The sequence below is a fragment of the Talpa occidentalis genome, unplaced genomic scaffold, assembly GCF_014898055.3.
Source record: "Talpa occidentalis isolate TD23 unplaced genomic scaffold, MPIMG_talOcc4v2.1 talOcc4.17, whole genome shotgun sequence".
Classification (NCBI taxonomy): Eukaryota; Metazoa; Chordata; class Mammalia; order Eulipotyphla; family Talpidae; genus Talpa; species Talpa occidentalis.
In genome coordinates, this window is record NW_023601754.1 from 38199160 (window position 1) to 38218866 (window position 19707).

Genomic DNA, 19707 nt, shown 5'->3' on the forward strand with positions numbered 1-19707 from the left:
ATGGCGGCGGCCCGGAAGCCGGTGCTCCTTGGGCTTCGAGACGCCGCGGTGCGCGGCCGCCCCACGGGCCCGAGCGCCTGGACGGCTAGCAAGCTGGGCGGCGTTCCGGTGAGTGGGGCGCCGGCGGGTGCTGGGGAGGCCACGGGATGACGGCGTGGGGGACGGCCCGGGGAGAGTCGGGGTCCGAGCGCCTCCCCTGGCCCGCAGGACGCCCTGCCCGCCGTGCCCGCGCCCAGGCCGGTGTGTGAACGTTGCGGCCAGCCGCTCGCCCTGGTGGTGCAGGTCTACTGCCCGCTGGACGGCTCCCCGTTTCATCGGCTCTTGCACGTGTTCGCTTGCCCCCAGCCGGGGTGCGGCAGCTGCGGGACGCGCAGGTAGGCCGGGAAGTCCCGGAGTTACCCCTACATTTTCTGTCGAGTGGGTGGAAGCTGGGGGCCGCCCCAGCCGACTGGGACTCGGGGGTGCAGTCCTCATGACAGTTTATCTTTACCCTTGAAGCTGGAAAGTGTTCCGCTCCCAGTGTCTGCAGACGCGAGAGAAAGAGGCACAGGACACGCAGGTAAAGTGGCTGTGACTAGCGCTTCATGTTTGTAATTTGAGGGTGTTGTCAGAAATACGTTGAAGACAAACTTTAAGCCGTGTTCTTTGAAATGTGTTGGAATGGTTTTCCTCTTTTCCGAAACCACAAAATGCCATTTCCTTAAAGTTTTGTGAGTTTCTTTTAGTATACACTGAAGGTCTCTCTCTTTTTTTTTTTTTTTTAAGATTTTATTTTTATTTATGCATACAGGAACTGGCGTGTAGGCCAGAGGTGAGGGGGGCAGTTGTTGAAGGGATTCACCAGAGACAGAGTGGGGAGCAAAACAGGCGGATCTACTGAAATACACTGCTGAGAGGAGCAGCAGGCGAGACAGGAGAGGTCGGCTGTGCCAGGTTAGCTCCTTGGCTGGAAATCGAACTTACGCCCCAGCAGTGATAGCTGCACTGGAGGCCCTGAGGAACACAGGTTACTGGTTTGGGGGAGAAAGTGTATAATATATATTGTGTAATATCTATGTGTATGTAGTAAATGTCCTTACTATGGTATATGTGAACTTCTATGTGCACATACAAAATATAACAAACAGGGCCCCCCTGGTGGCTCAGGGGTTAAAGTCTCAGCACTATCAAGCTATTGCTGACTACTGCAGCATGAGTTGGATCCCCGGCCAGGGAGCTACCCATGTGGTACAGCAAACCTCTCCTGTCTCACCCGGTACTTCTCTCATAAGGGTATTTCAGTGGCTCTGCCTGTTCTGCTCTCTACTCTGTCCCTGGTGAATCCTCTCATCCCATCCTCCACCCCCGACTGCTGGCCAGTACTTGTATGCATAAAGTAAAACAAAATAAATCTTTAAAATATAACAAACAGGTTTAATACGGCAAAAATGTAATTTTCTTGAATTAGAATGTCAGACACATTGATTGCTGCAGAACAAAATTCAGCTTTTCTTTGTAATTCTGGCTTTATACATTCGCTGAGACTTAATATGTGCTGAGCAAAGTACTAGCATAGCAATGTAAAGATGAAGATGGTGGTGCCTGCCAACCCTTGTCAAGTTTCAAAGGCAGGTGATAGAAGAGCACTTTGATTTTTTTGAACTGAGCACTTTTAGAATTAGGTTTTCAGTGGTGTACTGGATAGAAATGACTTCAGGATTGACCTCCATAAAAGAGCAGGCTAGTAAGCGCCTGTAATATGTGAATCACAATTGAAAGAGTCTGAAACAGATGTTGAAGAAACAACTGCCCCTGAAAAAGATATTTGTCACCTTCAACATGCTTTTTTTTTTTTAATTTATATAAGCACTGGGTACAGTCAGAAGTGCGGGAGGGTGGGAGAATTCACCAGAGCGGAGAGCAGAACAGGCAGACTGGCGAAATACACTGCTGAGGGGAGCAGCGGGTGGCAGGAGAGGTCTGCGCGCCATGTGGGACCCTCACCCAGCGGCCGGGCATAGAACCAGCCCTGCAGAGGCTGCAGGCAGCTTCGCAACCCAGCGCTCAACCGCTGCGCCACCAGGGAGGTCCCCTTCAACATGCTTTTAAGTAAAATGGGTCCAGAAGGTTGAATCAGAATGTGCCAGAGGCTAAGAGGCTAGTGTGAAGCCTCCCTCAGGAAGGTGAAGGGGTAAGTGCATAGCTAAGGCCAAGACATCAATGATATCACCTCAGGTGCTTGGACCTCATTCACTGGCTATTCTTCCAGAAACAGGAAAATGGCCTCACAGCCAAGGATTGGTGTGAAGGAGCAGATGACTGGGGAAGTGACAGTGAGGAGGCGCCCCCACCACAGCTTTCCTTGGATTCAGGAAATGATTCCAGTAGTGCCAGAGATGCAGACTGGACTGTCCAGCTCCAAGACCTTCGCCTGCAGGATAGTGTCCCGGTTGCTGCTCCTCCTGTGTCTTCTGGGGGAAAGATGGCCTTGTCCTCTGTGGTACCGTGGTTCCTGCCCTACTACATTTGTGTGGTAGACGAGGATGATTATGGGGACTTCGGCAGTCTCGATCATGCTCACAGCCTTCTGCGGGAATACCAGCAGCGGGAGGGAATGGACATGGAACAGCTGCTTTCCCAAAGGTGAGCTCCTGAGCCGCGGACTTGGTCAGGAAGCTGCCACAGTTGGAGCCCTTCATGTTTACTCTCATACCTGAGGAAACTTTTTGAGGCAGAACTTGTGTGTGTAGGACCTCTGTGTCTGTCTCTTTGGTTTGGTTTTTAAATATTTATTAATGGATACAAGAACTGGGGTACAGGCCAGAGGTGTGGGGGTGAGAGGATTCACCAGGGAACAGAACAGGCGGATTGACTGAAATACACTACTGAGGGGAGCAGCGGGCAAGACAGGAGGGGTCTGCTACTCCTTGTGGGTAGCTCCTTGGCCAGAGATCAAACTCGTGCTGCAGTGGCTGCCGATAGTTTCATAGGTTGCGTCTTAACCCCTTGTGCCACCTGGGAGGCCCTGAGTCTGTCTCTTTGGATGAGAATGGAAGACAGACAAAGGGATCTTAACAGCCACCTTTGAGTTGGCCTGAAAACACTTTGCTCTATGTATAAGTAACCTCAAGAAAAAGAAGGAACAGAACTTAGGGATGCTGAGTATTTACAGAAGAACATGTGTTCACTAGCTCTTGAACTCTCTTCTATTTTCAAATTGTCTTTATGGCTGAAACAAGTAAATCAGAAAAATGGCATTTATTAGTTCTTGGCTGTGGCTCAGGAACTGGCTGAGAACCTCAGATTCCTCTAGAGCTTCAGTGATCATAAAACAGGAACAATACTGATCCCTCTGTTGTCTCTGTCATCAGATGGTTTGGGTGAGTGAGAGACTAGGTCTTGAAAGGCCTTATAATCCAAACCCTCTGAAGAGGTAAAGCAGGGTCATTTTTGCTACCATGTAGGAATACATGGGGTAAGTGAAGAGATGGCATGGTTTTTTCACTAGAACTTTCTCATATTTAATGTTGGAGTGCATGAAGACACATTAGTATTTGAAAATAATCCATAGAAGAGAAAGAAATGAAGAGTTTCAGACCTTATAATGACTTTTTACATTGCACATATTGTCCCAGAGTTGAAAATGGCTAGGGAAGAGCCTTCCTGGTGGGGTAAGGGGTTAAGTGTCAGCACTGTGAAGATATCAGCAGCCACTGCAGAATGAGTTTGATCCCTAGCCAGGGAGCTACCCACACGGTACAGCAGACCTCTCCTGTCTTGCCCTCTGCTCCCCTCAGCAGTGTATTTCAGTAGATCTGCCTGTTCTGCTCCCCACTCTGTATCTGGTGAGTCCTCTCACCCCCCACACCTCTGGCCTGCACCCCAGCTCTTGTATGCATAAATAAATCAGTCTTTAAAAAAAAAAAGAAAGAAAAGAAAATGGCTAGGGGGAGGGGATTACTGTTGCACATAATAATGTGTTACATTTTTTAATATTTATATATTGAGTGCATATATTTAGTAAAATTTATTTTAAAACAAAATGATCTTGTTTACTCTTCTAGATAGTGTAACTCTCCGGATATAGGTAGTCAAAGGTGTTTTCTGCTTCTCGTTTTAGTTTTTCTAGTGATGGTAGTGAAAAATATGAGAAGACCATAATTAAAAATGGAGATAAGATGTTTTACAAATTCATGAAGAGAATTGCTGCTTGTCAGGAGCAGATTTTAAGGTAGGAGTTACTTTTATTTTTCTTAATTATGAAAGTGCTCTATGTTAGTTTGGAAAATACAGAGTGTATAGCAAGAGAACCCACATCCACAGTATGCCCCAAACCAGGCTATAACAACTGCTTATATTTCGCTATATTATGTTTACTTGTTTTTTATGCATTTGGGTTTTATGTGGCGTCCCTCATCCTTTTCATGTAATATTGGTGGTGTTGGATTAATTTTATCTATCATTCTGGTATTGATTTGTTCTCTTTTTATTGTTTTAGTTTCTCTTTTCCTTTTTGTTTAAAATTCTTCAATGAATTGAGTATTTTTGGTTTATGATTTTTATATGCAAAAGGACAGCTTTATTATAAAAGAGGGAAAGGAAATATGAATGCTTGCACAGGGCCTCCACAGTGGCTCAAGGGTTAAGTCCTAGCGCTATCAAACTGTGGCCAGCCACTGTGGCCTGAGTTTGATCCCCGGCCAGGGAGCTGACCCACATGGCACAGCAGACCTCTCCTGTCTCGCCCGCTGCTCCCCTCAGCAGTGTATGTCAGTCAGTCTGCTCCCCACTCTGTCTCTGGTGAATCCTCTCACCGCCCCCCCCAACACCTCTGGCCTGCACTCCAGTTCTTCTATGCATAAATAAAATTAAATCTAAAGAAAAATTAGAATGCTTGCACAGACACAAGCCAAGAGAAAGAGGTTTCCCAAAAGGGACAGGTTTGCTAAGAGAGAGGCCTATATATAATCACAAGTGGACAGCCTGGGGCGGGGAGCTGCCTCTGCTGCTTTGCAAAAGGAGAAAGTCTGTGAAGAGAAACAACTACATCTCACAGGCAGGCAGGAGGCCTGCTACCTGGTTTAAGGTTTTAATTTCCTTTCTTCACCTTCAGTTATAGTACCGTTGCATTTGTGTTTGCTTTAGTGATTATAATGCACGTTTGACTAACTGCAGTCTACTGTCATATTATTTACTATTTTATGATAGCAAAATAGATACACCAGATTGACCTTCCCCCGACCTTTGTGATCTTGTTTTTGTGTATTTCATTTCTGTATATCCCACAGTGCATTATTTTGGCTTAAAATACTAGTTTTTTTTTTAAAAGATTTATTTATTTATGCATATGAGAACTGAGGTGTAAGCCAGAGGTGCAGGGGGTGAGAGGGTTCACCAGAGACAGTAGGGAGCAGAACAGGCAAATCTACTGAAATACACTGTTGAGGGGAGCAGCGGGGAGACAGGAGAGGTCTGCTGCACCATGTGGGTAGCTCCCTGGTCGACAGGGGATTGAATTCATGCTGCAGTGGCTGCGGATAGCTTGATAGCGCTGTCTTTAACCCCTGTGCCACTAGGGAGGCCACGCTTCCAATAATAGTTTTAAAGAAATGTATAGAGCCTCCCTGGTGGCGCAAGGGTAACAAAACCTATGAGGTTGTCTGCAGCCACTACAGCATGAGTTGGATCCCCAGCCAGGGAGCTACCCACATGGCACAGCAGACCCCTCCTGCCTCGCCCGCGGCTTCCCTCAGCAGTGTATTTCAGTCAGTCTGCCTGTCCTTGTCCCCACGCTCTCTCTGGTGGATCCTCTCACCCCCACGCCTCTGGCCTGTTCCCCAGTTCTTGTACGCATAAATAAATAAATCTTTAAAAAAAAAAAAGGAAGGGCTTCCCTGATGGCGCAGCGGGTTGAGTGTAGCACTGTGGGGCTGTCCGCAGCCTCTGCAGCATGAGTTCGATTCCTGGCCTGCTGGGGAGCAACCCACATGGCACGGCAGACCTCTCCTGCCTCGCCTGCTGCTCCCCTATGCAGTGTCTTTGGTCCGTCTCCCTGTTCTGCTCTCTGCTCTGTCTCTGGTAAATCCTCTCGCCCTCCAGTGCCTCTGGCCTGTACCCCAGTTCTTGTACAAATGAAAAATGAATCTTTAAAAAAAATACATTTTTAAAAAGGAAATATATATATACACACACACACACACAGACATATATAATGAAATAAAAAAATAATTTTCAGAAGGTCTTATATTTATCCACTGATTACTCTTTTTTTGTTTTAAAGATTATTTATTCATACGAGAACTGGGGTGTCATCCAGAGGTATGGGGGGTGAGAGGATTCACCAGAGACAGAGTGGGGAGCAGAACAGGCAGATCTAATGAAATACACTGCTGAGGGGAACAGCCAGGTGAGTCAGGAGAGGTCTGCTGTGCCATATGTGAGTCAACTCCCTGGCTGGGGATTGAACTCAGGCCGAAGTGGCTGATGATAGTTTGATAGTCAGCTAACAGTCTGCTCAGATAGTACCGAAACTTTAACCCCTTGCACCTCCAGGGAGGCCCTCTTTTTACAGATTTTATAATTTAAAAAAGTTGTTAGAAATTGTATGTTGGAGAACAGCAGATAAAGAAATATATATAGTCCCTGGAAAGACAGGCCCCATTCTCTGTAAGGTCAGTGTGTGGAGGTCTGAGTCCATTTAATCTGTAGTTGAGCTGAATCTGGTCTTTGATGCAGTTGGTTTATTTATTTAACATTTTAAAAGGACACCTTTATTAGGAAAAGGAGAACAAGAAAAGACACCTTTGTGGACCCAGTCTTGGAGGTCCGCAGCCAATGCAGCTTTAGTTAGTTTCAGTTCAGTGTTGGTTTCCGGCCTCCAACTTTGAATCAGCACTGGCAGAACTCCAGTGCTTGATAGCCTTGGCTGCCAGTTCTTTGGCCCTTGGATTCTCTGGTTTTGTTCTCGGTACTCTGCAAGAAAGAAAGTTTGCAAAGCATGTTCTTAGCTGTCAGAATGTGACATGTTTGTAACTGTCAGGGACTCTGTTTCTTTGCCCTAGGTACTCCTGGAATGGAGAACCCCTTTTTCTGAAGTGCCCACCATCAGATGTCACAGACCTTCCAGGCTGCAGCCACTGTGGAGGCCAGAGGATATTTGAATTTCAGCTTATGCCAGCCCTGGTCAGCATGCTCAGAAGTGCTGATTTAGGTAAGAGGCCCTTTACTAGTTTGAGTTTGGGATTACTTTAAAGTGAAAGACTGTCTTTTCATTTTTTATTTATAAAAAGCTAAGCATATTATTAAAAATTTGGGAAATTTTCATTTAAGGAAGTGCAAATCAAAACCACAGTGAGGCCCTCCCTGGTGACGCAGGGCATTAAGTCTCAAAACTATGAAGCTATCCTCAGCCTCTGGAGCATGAGTTCGATCCCCCACCAGCCAGGGAGTTACCCACATGGTGCAACGGACCTCTCCTGTCTCGCCGGCTGCTCCCCTCAGTAGTGTATTTCACTCACTCTGCCTGTTCTGCTCCCCACTCTGTCTCTGATGAATCCTCTCACCCCTTGCACCTCTGGCCTACACCCTAGTTCTTGCATGCATGCATAAGTAAATAAATAAATAAATCTTTTTAAAAAACTACAATGAGATTTCACCTCTCACCACTTAGGATGGCCATTACCTAAAAGTGAAGAAGTAGTGTGTTGGAGAGGATGAAAGGAAAAGGGAACCCTCATATATTGTTGGTGGGATTGTAAATTGGTATTTCTAAATCTAAGCATATCATAAAAGGATTTGGGAAATTACATTTTACTTTCTTTCTATTGAGGTAACATAAGTTCACAGTACTGTGTGGATTTCAGGTGTACAGTTCTCACCTCAGCAACTGTGTATTTCATCCCACGCCCACCAGCAAATGTCCAGTTACCACCTATTACCAATCTAGTCCCTTCCCCTCTGGGAACCACCACTTTGTTCTCAGAGCCTAAAGGTTTGTTTTGGTTTTCTTTATTTTTTATATTCTGCAAATAGTAAAATCATAGAGTATTGATCCTTGTCCTTCTGGCTTTCACTTTGTATAATCGGTGTTGTAACTGGCAAGATTTCACCCTTTTCATGGTGGAATAGTATTCCACCACAGCAACACACACCCCACATCTTTATTCAGCTGTTTTGGGGGACTTGGGTTGTTTACTTTTTTTTTTTTTTCTTTTTGAAGATTTATTTATTCATGCACACAAGAGCCTGGGTACAGGCCAGAGGCATGGGGAGGGGTGAGAGGATTCACCAGAGACAGAGTGGGGAACAGAACAGGCAGACTGACTGAAATACACTGCTGTGAGGAGCAGCTGGTGAGACAGGAGAGGTCTGCTGCGCCATGTGGGTCACCTCCCTGGCCGGGGACCAAGCTTGTGCTGCCATGGCTGCAGTTAGCTTCATAGCTTGTGTCTTAACCCCTTGGGCCACCAGGGAGGCCCCATTTCTTGGCTTTTTGATGACAGCCATCCTAACTGGTGAGAAGTGAAATCTCATTGTGGTTTTGATTTTCAATCCCCTAAATCATAAGCAGTATAGAACATATTTTCATGTGTCTGTTAGATGACATTTTCATGTCATCTTTGGAGAAATACATGTTTAGATCCTCTGCCCATTTTTAAATCAGGTTGTATGTTTTTTGCTGTTGTTGAGTTGTTTATATGTTTTGGATATTAACTTCTTGTATGATTATGTCATGCAAATATCTTCTCCCACTCAGTAGGTTGCCTTTGCATTGTGACAACAGTTTCTTTCACTGTGCAGAAACTCTTTAGTTTGGTATAGTCCCATTTGTATATATTTTCTTTTGTTGCTGTTGGAGACACATACACAACATGACTAAGGCCAATGTCAGTCTTTAATCCATTTTGAATTAATTTTAGTATATGGTATAAGACAGTGCTCTATTTTTGGCCTTTTGCACGTGACTGTCCACTCTTCCTAACACCACTTGCTTAAGAGACTTTTGTTCCTCCGCTCTCAGCTGTATGCTCTTGTCTCCTTTGCCAAAAATTACTTACCCGCTTAGGTATTGTTTTTGGGGGAAAAAAAGATGTTTCAAAAAACTTACTAATTGAAAGTATCCTAAAAAATATATGCAAATTTATCAGAAGGTAAATTAGTATAAAACTTGCTGGACTTTAGGCACTGGGCCCTTCACTCAGGGGTCTAGTTTCTGAAAGATCATTTTGCTATAAAGAGAATTACACTCATTCCATGTTTCAACAATAGGTAGTATGTGCTTGGCTCCCGTAACCATAATAATAGATGAGAGAATGTATAACTTTATATATTTGCACCTCCAAATATTTTGTATCATTTTTACCTTACCAAGCTTCAGTTCTGTGTTTAAATAGTCTCAGTTCTCACGCCACTCTTCTACCATGAGCTTTTCCATTCCTGAATCCTTTATTTTGATTCTTCTCCGGTTGCTGGATTTTATCAAGTCGGAGCCTGAAGGGGGTGGGTGGAGTGGGGCTCACAGGTGGTGTTCTTTCTTCAGCAGTTGGGTGCTGTGGTCTGCCTTTTTATTTGCAGGACAGCTGGGTATAAACTCTAAAGCTCCACTTCTGCAGAGCCCTGATGCCCCGTGCTGTCATCTTAGGGCAGGGGGCACTGCCGGCGCTTTTCCCCTGGTGACGTCTGTTGTCTCCCATGAAAGGGTCTCGCCAGGAAGTACATTTTCCTGAAAATCCCTGAGATCTCTCATTTTTGTATAGATATATGTTGGCTTTGAAAGTTGCTTTGTAGGGCCTCCCTGATGGCGCAAGGGGTTAAGTCTCAGCACTACGAAGCTGTCTGCAGCACGAGTTTGATCCCTGGCCAGGGAGCTACCCACATGGCACAGCCGACCTCTCCTGACTTGCCCACTGCTCTCCTCAGCAGTGTATTTCAGTCAGTCTGCCTTTTCTGCTCCCCACTCTGTCTCTGGTGAATCCTTTCACCCCCCGCATCTCTGGCCTGTACCCTGTTCTTGTGTGCATAAATAAATCTTTAAAAAAAAGAGAAAGTTGCTTTGTAGAAGTCTGAGGTTTTCCCAACCCTCTCGCCCCTCTTGGAGCCCCACTGAATGCTGACATGCCCACTGGCGTGCCTGCAGGGTTTTTTTTTTATCCAGGCGGTCCCATCATTCACTGGCCTGTGCCTGCTGACCCACGTTCTGTGATCCTGTGATCCTTGTGTGGGGCAGGGCGGGCCTTCGTACTGCATATTTTCTTCCTTATATGTCTGAAAATCGCATCTGCTGCCTTTGTAGCTTTTCTACTGAAGCAACAGTTGTTTGGTCCCTTTCTCCTCTCACATCCATGTTAACATTTTTCCCTTTTCCCTTTGTGTTCTCTGAGATTCTCTCAAGTCTTTTCTTTCTCTCCCTGATTCGGTCTCCACCTGTCTTTTCTGTCCCTGTGTTTTCTGGTGTTTTTCATCAGATGTGAGTGGGGCTGTTCGCTTCCTCTTTTCTCACCCCTCCTCACTCCTTGCTGTGGCAAGTCTCCGACTCAGGCTGCACGTACCGTCTTCAGCGATTTGGTGTTTAGTTGTCATCTTCTCATGCTTCCTCCTTCCCTGGTGGCTCTGAGTTCTGAGGCTCCAGCCTTCTCATCCTCTCTGCAGACTGCCTGTTGCACATTCTGGTTGGAAATTCTCTCAGATTTACCAAATAGCTCCATTTTGGTCTTCTTTTTTCTTTAATGTTTTCCTTTCCGTTAGCCTTGCTGACATTACTTTATATAGTTTTTTTAGATTTATTTTATTTATGCATATAAGAACTGGGGTATAGGCCAGAGGTGTGGGGGTGAGAGGAGTTACCAGAGACAGAGTGGGGAGCAGAATAGGCAGACTGACTGAGATACACTGCTGAGGGGAGCAGCGGGCAAGACAGGAGAGGTCTGCTGCGCCATGTGGGTAGCTCCTTGCCCGGGGATCGAACTTGTGCTGCAGAGGCTGCAGATAACTTCAGTGTGCTGTGCTTAACCCCTTGCGCCACTAGGGAGGCCCCCAGTCATTATAAATTTTTATATGAACACTTAGGATTTATTGTCAGTGTTTTCCCTGCACCCTGTTTTGGAGCTAGCATGTTCTCTTAGGCGCCCCTCAGTAGTGTATTCCAGTAGATCCGACTGTTCTGCTCCCCACTCTGTCTCTGGTGAATCCTCTCACCCCCTGAGCCTCTGGCCTATACCCTAGTTCTTCTACACAAATATAAATAAAATTAAATTGAAAAAAATCTGTTTTTCATCATCAGTAGTCAGTTATTATAGGAAAGACTGTGATTATATTGTGATGGAAAGTGAGTGCTGTCTTTGCTTTACCTAATTATTTTTTCTGCTTGTAAGTGAAAGTCACTGCATAGCAACACCAGTTATCCTGAGTGAACCGTCTTCCTCATTCCCTTTATCTTCTCGTTGCTTTACCTGTTTACTTCATGTGGAACACTTAAGACATGCCTCCCTCTGTTCCAAGTATCTCATATGTGTTAGCTTATTTTCCCCCTCGCCATAGTTCATAATCACGATAAATGCTGTCAGTGTCACACCGGTGAAGTCGGTGAAGGTGCAAGGGCTGAGATTGGAGCCCAATGGTCTTACTCCGGGGTCTGGACTCCACTGAGCAAACTTTCAAATACTAGCTGTTCACATAATACCTTTTACCTCCCTTTTCTGGAATTCTGAATATGTTGTATTTTTCAGATGTTTTTGTGGAATTTGGAACAATTCTGATTTATACGTGTGAGAAGAGTTGCTGGCCTCAAAACCACCAGACTCCCTTAGAAGAATTTTGCATTATACAAGAAGACCCAGATGAATCATTATTTAAGTAGTATTTTCCCTTTCTATTTATATAAATTATAATAAATTGTAATGTCTTTTTCTCTCATTTTGACAAGTTATTAACTCTTATTTTCAAGACTTGCCCTTTGTGCTTTTGGCCCCAGTGCTGCAGATGGGACCAGGATCTAGAGCCTCTTGATTGTGGCCTAGTCTGCCCTTCCAGCACCAGTGCCCTGCCTCCATCTTGGGACTTGGGAATGTGGCTCTTCTCTAAACCAGAGGGCAGGTGTCCCCCGCCCAGGCAGCCGGTCTGCATTTTAGAAGGAAATGGGGGGGCAGCTGAAGCCCCAAGAGTGGGAGCGGGGAGGCAGCCTCACCCTGCTGCCTCTGCACTCCACTGCTGTTATCAGCCCCTGCTCTTCTGCTCCCTGAGTCAGCAGTATGAAGACACCCTACGAGCTGTGTGCAGACCTGCTTGCCTGTGTAGATGAGGAAACTATGTATTAATATCACAATTTGATTTGCATCTCTGAGAAATAACACATCAGCCCCATATTATCATGAGATGCTGTTCTAGGCAGCGTATGGCTGAAGACACCCCACCTGACCCTCCTGGGGCACCTGTGGTGAAGGGGCTGGCTGTGCCCAAGCTGAAGGTGCTGCTCATTGGGGCTACAGGCACACTGGGGGTGCGGGGTTGGACTTGTGGCTGGATTCCTCAGCTGAAAATTAGAAATAAGCGGAATTAAATGCTAACTACTGAATGGCATTCCTTCTGCAGGACTGTTGACTCACTAAATTGTGTTCCTCTCTAGGACTGACTTTACCCACTGAATTACACCCCCAGTTCGCGCCTCCTGATAAATCATTAACTGGTTTTCCCTGCATTCCTGGGAACTTGGAAAAGTGATTGTGTTCCATCCCTAATAAAATTCTGTCTTTCTGAATTGATCCTGACATCAGAAACAAATACCTTCTAATTTCTGAGACAACACCCTGCTGGGAATGTCAAACACGTTGACTCCCATCATGGAGACTGACCTGCACCCTCTGGGACCTGGAGATAAGCCCTGACTTCCTGCACATTCCTTCGCCCTTATAAAATCCCAGCACTTTGCCATTTGGGGAGCTAGTAGGGTGCTATCTCATCAACTCCCCACTGGCTATCCCCACTGGCTATATTTGATTTCTCTGTTGATGCTGGCGAAGTAGCCACGAGTATCAGAGAATGCCTCAGACTGTCAGACCACGCCAACTGGAGCAAAACAAACTGCTCAGAGTTACGGTATATTACTATGGATGTATTTATTTTTAAAGATTTATTTTATTTATTTGTGCATACCAGAGCTGGTATGTAGGCCAGAGGGGCGGGGCGGGGGGAGGTATGTGTGTGAGAGGATTTACCAGAGACAGAGTGGGGAGCAGAACAGGCGGATTGACTGAAATACACTGCTGAGGGGAGCAGCAGGCGAGTCAGGAGAGGTCTGCTGCACCATGTGGGTCAGCTCCCTGGCCAGGGATCGAACTTGTGCTGCAGTGGCTGCGGTTAGCTTCGTAGGTTGTGTCTTAACCCCTTGCACCACCAGGGAAGTGCCCTAAATACATATTTTAATTTAGTCATATACACCTGGTCTTATCTACATAGAACAGGATTAGCAGGGGCTTTCCCAAGGACACATAGTTAAGAAAGCAAGGCATGATAAAATAAATCCAGTGTTGACCTATTTAAATATACAACTGCGGGTCCTCCCCAGTGGCGTGCAAGGGGTTAAGATGCAACCTATGAAGCTGTCCACAGCCTCTGCAGCACAAGTTCGATCCCTGGCCAGGGAGCTGACCCACATGGCTCAGCAGACCTCTCTTGCCTCACCTGTTGCTCCTCTCAACAGTGTATTTCAGTCATTCTGCTTGTTCTGTTCCCCAGCTGTCTCTGGTGAATCCTCTCACCACCACTCGACTCCCGCCCTCCCCTTACCTCTGGCTTACACCCCAGTTCTTGTATGCAGAAATAAATAAATCTTGAAAAAAAAAAGATTGGCAGGATCTTTCTGGCAGCTTCCCTAGTCAAGTTACTGCTGGGCTTTATGGATGTACCTGGGGTACATGCTCTCTCATTGCCAGGCAGGACAGAGGCATGTAACTGCATTTTAAGTATATATGTGACCAAGAGGAATTAGAGAGCTAGAAACCACTGGCAAACCGCTTGGAAAGTTTTTCAGAGGGCCCAAATCCAAACACACTCTCCCTTTTCCTCTTTGGTTCCTGTTCCATCTGAACTTGTGACAACCCAAAGTCCTCCTTCCTCTTATTCAGCTTATCATCATCTTCAGACTTTCTGGAGATTCAAGAGATATTCAAACCAAATCTTTGAGCTCCTTCTTTTAGCTTATCCAGATTAACCATAGGCTGCCTGCAGAGCTCTGTTACTTGCTGAGCTTCAAAGTACATTGAATTGTTCAGTTTTTTGCATTCTCTCAGTTTGGTATTTCAGATGGTAATTTTCACCACTTTCTTCTCTGATGCTGTAACACTGACACAACAGTTTTTTCCAGGAATTCTTCTTTTCTTTTTTAAAAGATTTATTTATTTATTTATACAAGCACTGGGTACAGTCAGAAGCATGGGAGGGTGAGAGAATTCACCAGAGCCAGAGCGGGGAGCAGAACAGGCAGACTGACGAAATACACTGCTGAGGAGAGCAGTGAGCGGCAGCAGAGGTCTGTGCGCCATGTGGGACCCTCATCCAGTGGCCTGGCATCGAACCGGCGATGCAGAGGCTGCAGGCAGCTTCGCAGCGCAGTTCTTAACCCCTGCACCACCAGGGAGGCCCTGGGATTCTTCATTTTTGACAAGCAGTCCTATATAGGACTATATTCTTCCTATATAGGACTATGTTCTTCCTTGATTTCATTTCCCTATGCCTGGAGCCTGTCTAGAAATTGTCTTCCTTTTGTCCCCACACCCCAGGCAAGACGTCCTCAGTCAAGCTTCACCTTACTGAGCGCCACAGTCTGTCGCCATCTTGTTACCATCCACTCCACTAGGTACTAAGGTTTTATTTAAATGAATCACAATTTTAATACATCTTTTTTGATTTTTTTTCCAATTTTTGTTTTCGTGATGAACATCCCTATGACTAAAAAAAATTTTTAATCACTGATAACTGCTGTAGCACAAAGCCCTAGAATGAGAATGAGTCAAAAACTATGCAGCATTTTAGGATTTGAATCATTGCTAAGTTACCCTCCAGAAAAGCTTTGTTTTAGAATCAGTGTAAGGGAGTCCTTTTTTGCTTTCTTTTTTTTTTCTAAAGATTTATTTATGCATACAAGAGCTGGGGTGTAGGCCAGAGGTGTGGGAGGTGAGAAGATTCATCAGAGACAGAGTGGGGAACAGAACAGGCAGACTGACTGAAATACACTGCTGAGGGGAGCGTGGTCGAGTCAGGAGAGGTCTGCTGCACCATGTGGGTAGCTCCCTCAAGGGCTGGGGATGGGAACTCTGGGAACTCGTGCTGCAGAGGCTGGGGACAGCTTCAGAGGTTGCGTTTTAACCCCTTGTGCCACCAGGAAGGCCCCGGGAGTGCTTGTTTCTTATCCCTTACAACAGTGTAATCTGTTCTCCTTTGTCAATTTAACAAGTGCAAATAACTTTAATGCTATTTGTGCATGTCTTTGGCTAAATTGTAATACGCTTAAGGATTATATTCTCCATTTATTCGCTTATAACTTCAGCAGGGGTGACTTCTGTTTTCTTGTTAATTTGTAAAAGCGCTTTACATAGGACATTTGTCTTCCAAACTGTGAGGAAGTCCTCCCTCAGAGTTGAGCTGCAGGCTAGGAGGCGCGCCCTCGGGTTTCTGCGGCCGGAGGGCGGGTGCCGGCGCCGCGGGGAGAACACCACCAGGAGGCAGGCGGACGCCGCGCTCCCGCGGCAGCTTCCCCGTCGACCCCAACCCGGGCAGGCCGACCCGCGGGCCCGAGGCGCCGCCCCCCCGCGCGCGCAGCCGGCCGCAGTGCGCAGGAGCGGAAGTCGGGCCGCCCTTCCCCCACCCGCTTCCGGCCGCGCCAGCGATCTCCCGCCTCCGCCGCGGCTCGTGCTCGTCCCGCCATGGCTCTGTCGCGGGGGCTGCCTCGGGAGTTGGCCGAGGCGGTGGCTGGAGGCCGGGTGCTGGTGGTGGGCGCGGGCGGCATCGGCTGCGAGCTCCTCAAGAACCTTGTGCTCACCGGCTTCTCCCACATCGACCTGGTGAGGGCCGGGCGTGCGCGCGGGCTGAATGGCGGGCGGCGGGGCCGGGGCGCCGGGGCCCCGAGTTGGGGAGCGGAGTTGGGGGCGGCCCCAGAGCCCCGGGGTGGGGGGTTCGCCCGCACGGAGGGAGCTGGGCGGCCGGGCCGGGAGGGCCTCGCCGCTCGCCGGGCCCGCTCCGGGCGCCAGGGAGGCCGCGAGCCCGGGTCTTCCGGGCGCCCCGCGGCGGGGCCGCCCCCCGCCTCCCGGGCAGCGCCGGTCTGTGGCGCCTTTGGGATGTGGACGAGACCTCGTGTCTTCTCGCTTCACCTTGGGCCCCCCGGCTTTCTTGGGAGGCAGGAGCTGCTTCATGGAGTCCCTGTGGGTGTTCACTTCGGGGGAACCCCCTTAACTCAATAATGATCGAGTAGAGGGGGCGGGAACAGCACCCAGAGCTGCCGACCCTGTCCCGAGCCAGGCGCTGGCCCGAGGGTTTAAGAACTGGGGTTCGTGACTACCGCCCTGAGCTTGCAAACGCGCTTTTCCCCCACTTTTGCTTTTAACGGAGGGAAGGGAGTTGCGTTGGGTTCAGTAACTTAACGTTGGGCCACGGAGCTAGTAGCAGCAGTCTTGGGGGCTCTCCATAGCTTGTACACTCGCTTGTTTCATTCAAGACGCAGGCTAGCCTTGGTGGACAGTGGGAGCTGCTGTGATTTTTAAATCAAGTTATTTGCAAACTTTTTAGAGACTGGGGTGGTAACGTGGAACTTGGGTGTGAGTTAAAAGTGTAGTCGAAACATGCAATGAAAAAAATCTTAATGAACAACAACAAAAGTGTTGGGCTGAACTAACGTGAGTGACTGCGGAGCGGGACAATCTATACTTCGTTAACCTTCCCATCCATTCTGCAGCACAAATATGGTGTGCCTTAGTGGATAAGTTTGAAAACTTGTTTTAAAAGAATCGTTTTGTCATGTGCAGACCGTGAATTTGGGCACATGGGGGGATGCCTGCCTTTTAAATTTAATGTTTTGGGGCCTTCCTGGTGGCGCAAGGGGTTAAGACACAACCAGTGAAGCTGTCCGCAGCCTCTTCAGCACGAGTTCGATCCCCGGCCGGGGAGCTACCCACATGGTGCAGCAGACCTCTCCTGTCTCTCCTGCTGCTCCCCTCAGCAGTATATTTCAGTCGGTCTGCCTTCTCTGTTCCCCACCTGTCTCTGGTGAATCCTCTCACCCTCCACACCTCTGGCCTGTACTCCAGCTCTTGTATGCGTAAATAAATCTTAAAAAAATAAAAATAAACTTAATTTTTGTAGTAAATTTAGAAAGTACGTATAAGTATTTAAGTGGTTATGTGTCTTTATAATTTTAACAAGTTATACCCAAAGCCATTAAAGATGTTTCACAATTAAAACATTTGATTACTCTTTATATAATTTTATTGAAAAGGATTGAAAATGACTTGTTTTCTGACCTTATTTTTATTTTTAACCAGTAATTGGAATAACAAAAATATAAATGCCGCTAGATGAAATTTAAAATGTGACACTTTTTTAAAAGATTTATTTATGCATACAAGAACTGGGGTGTAAGCCAGAGGTGTGAGGAGGTGAGAAGATTCACCAGGGAAAGAGCAGGGAGCAGAACAGGTGGATCTACTCAAATACACTGCTGAGGGGAGCAGTGGGAGAGACTGGAGAGGTCTGCTGAGCCATGTGGGTCAGCTCCCTGGCCAGGGATCCAACTTAAGTGGCAGCTTCATAGTGCTGTGTCTCCAGAGAGGGTTACAAACAATATTTTTATAAATTATTTCATAAATATTTTTGAGAAAGTTATCTATGAAGTTTTGTTTTTTAAAAATGTCTTAAGTTCTTTTTTATCTGTTCAACAGTTTTGATATGATTGGTCTGAAAAGCATTTTCTCAACTACAAGTTCTGAGATTTGGGTGCTGAGGCTAGTGATATTGTTTAAACATACCAGAAAATTTGTGATTTACCTGAGATTTGTGCATTTGTAGATTGATCTGGATACTATTGATGTCAGCAACCTCAACAGGCAGTTTTTGTTTCAAAAGAAACATGTTGGAAGATCAAAGGCCCAGGTAACTTTATATTCTTCATACCATTTCTATTCTGTATTTCACCCTTCTTCCAAAGATTCTTTTTTTTTTTCCCCAAAGATTCTTTTTTATTTATTTGTGCATGCAAGAACTAGGGTGTAGGTCAGAGGTGTGAGGGGTGAGAGGATTCGCCAGAGACAGAGTGGGAAGCAGAATAGGAGGATATATTGAAATACACTGCTGAGGGGAGCAGTGGGAGAGACTGGAGAGGTCTGCTGAGCCATGTGGGTAGCTCCCTGGCTGGGATGTGCAGTAGCTGGTGGTAGCTAAGTAGCGCTGACACTTTTGACTCCAGGGCCACCAGGGAAGCCCCTGTATTTCTTCCTTTTGATGGAGCTTACTACTTAAGGTATTTGATTCATTGTAGGAGGGAGAATATGGGAGGGCCATCCTCTTTTATTTAGTTGAGGGATTATGAAGAATAAAAACTAGGTCTGGTAACAGACTGTGTGTGTGTACACACATGTGTACATAGATACAGAGAAATAGAAGTGTCGAGCCAATCCTTCACATGGCCTCTCTTCAGTAATTAAATTTATGGTTGTTTACTTAGGATGACCGTTAACAGTCCTACATTCCACTGATCTTATATATGGGGCAAGGAAAGCTGCAGCCTATATGTTGGCCGTTTTTAGAAGATGCCCCCAGACAGTCTAGCCACCCTGTCCTTCCTTTAGTTCCTTGAATGTTCCCCGTCTTGATTAAGGGTCTTAAAACATTTTTTCTCCTTTGCTTTTCATCCTACTCCTGGCAAATTTCCATTCTCTGTCATTTTTTAAATTTTGGCCACCTTTGCTAGGAGCGCATGCTTAAACTTCCTAAGCTAAATCCTATCTTTCTCTCATAATGAGCTCTGCTTTTGTCATTTATCATATTTTGTAGTTTAAATATATCTTGATGGTTATTTGATTATGTCACTTTTGCTCACCAGTTTCTTTGTATGAGTCTTCTGTAGAAGATGCTAAGTGAATGTTTGTTGAATGACTGACTGAGATTTGGTCACTTCATTTTATGTTTTGCTGGCGCTTGCCATTTATGTGGATGTACATATGGGAGGGCTCTCATTGTTTATGTGTCTAGCTTCATTGGAATGAAATTTTCTGTCACATTTTTACTTTTTTAGGTTTTAAATGTATTAGTAAGTGAAAGTGTAGTATTGTCTGCCAAAAAATAAATTTTAAATGCAGATAGAAATGTAGTGATTTAGTAATTTAGTGTTAATTGTTTTTCCAGGTTGCCAAAGAAAGTGTGCTGCAGTTTTACCCGAAAGCAAATATCATAGCCTACCATGACAGCATCATGAAGTATGTTCTAATTATGTTGAAAACTTGTTTACTGTGAATTTTTAAACCTTTACAGAGTGAGATAATTTTATTAGCCAAATATATAAGCTCTGAGTCATTCTGCTGTTTAAAATTTATATATAGGACTTGACTAATTTAGGTAGGAGGTAAGATATTTTAGTACTTTCAATAAATAAGTTATTTGGATACTGATAAGGGACCTTATTGTTTTAAGTAAAAAAGATATTTTTGAAAAAGATATTTAAACCCTGAAAATTTCTTATATGTTATGATT

At 45.9% G+C, this 19707-nt stretch overlaps 2 protein-coding genes across 2 annotated transcripts in view; both read left to right on the forward strand.

Moving 5' to 3' along the window:
• On the forward strand, positions 1–13078 carry PDCD2L (programmed cell death 2 like). Its single transcript, XM_037516505.2, has 7 exons — positions 1–108; positions 208–374; positions 499–559; positions 2249–2622; positions 4100–4210; positions 7041–7189; positions 11703–13078. The coding sequence occupies exons 1-7, from the start codon at positions 1–3 to the stop codon at positions 11831–11833; spliced, it is 1101 nt and encodes a 366-aa protein (XP_037372402.1). The 3' UTR covers positions 11834–13078.
• Positions 13079–15835: 2757 nt separating this feature from the next.
• UBA2 (ubiquitin like modifier activating enzyme 2) overlaps positions 15836–19707 on the forward strand; it is a 28944-nt gene continuing 25072 nt past the window's right edge. Inside the window, exons 1-3 of the mRNA XM_037516506.2 lie at positions 15836–16031; positions 18028–18111; positions 19363–19433. Of these exons, the coding sequence (XP_037372403.1) occupies positions 15894–16031; positions 18028–18111; positions 19363–19433 (293 nt within the window). The 5' untranslated portion in view covers positions 15836–15893. The remainder of the gene's footprint in view (positions 16032–18027; positions 18112–19362; positions 19434–19707) is intronic.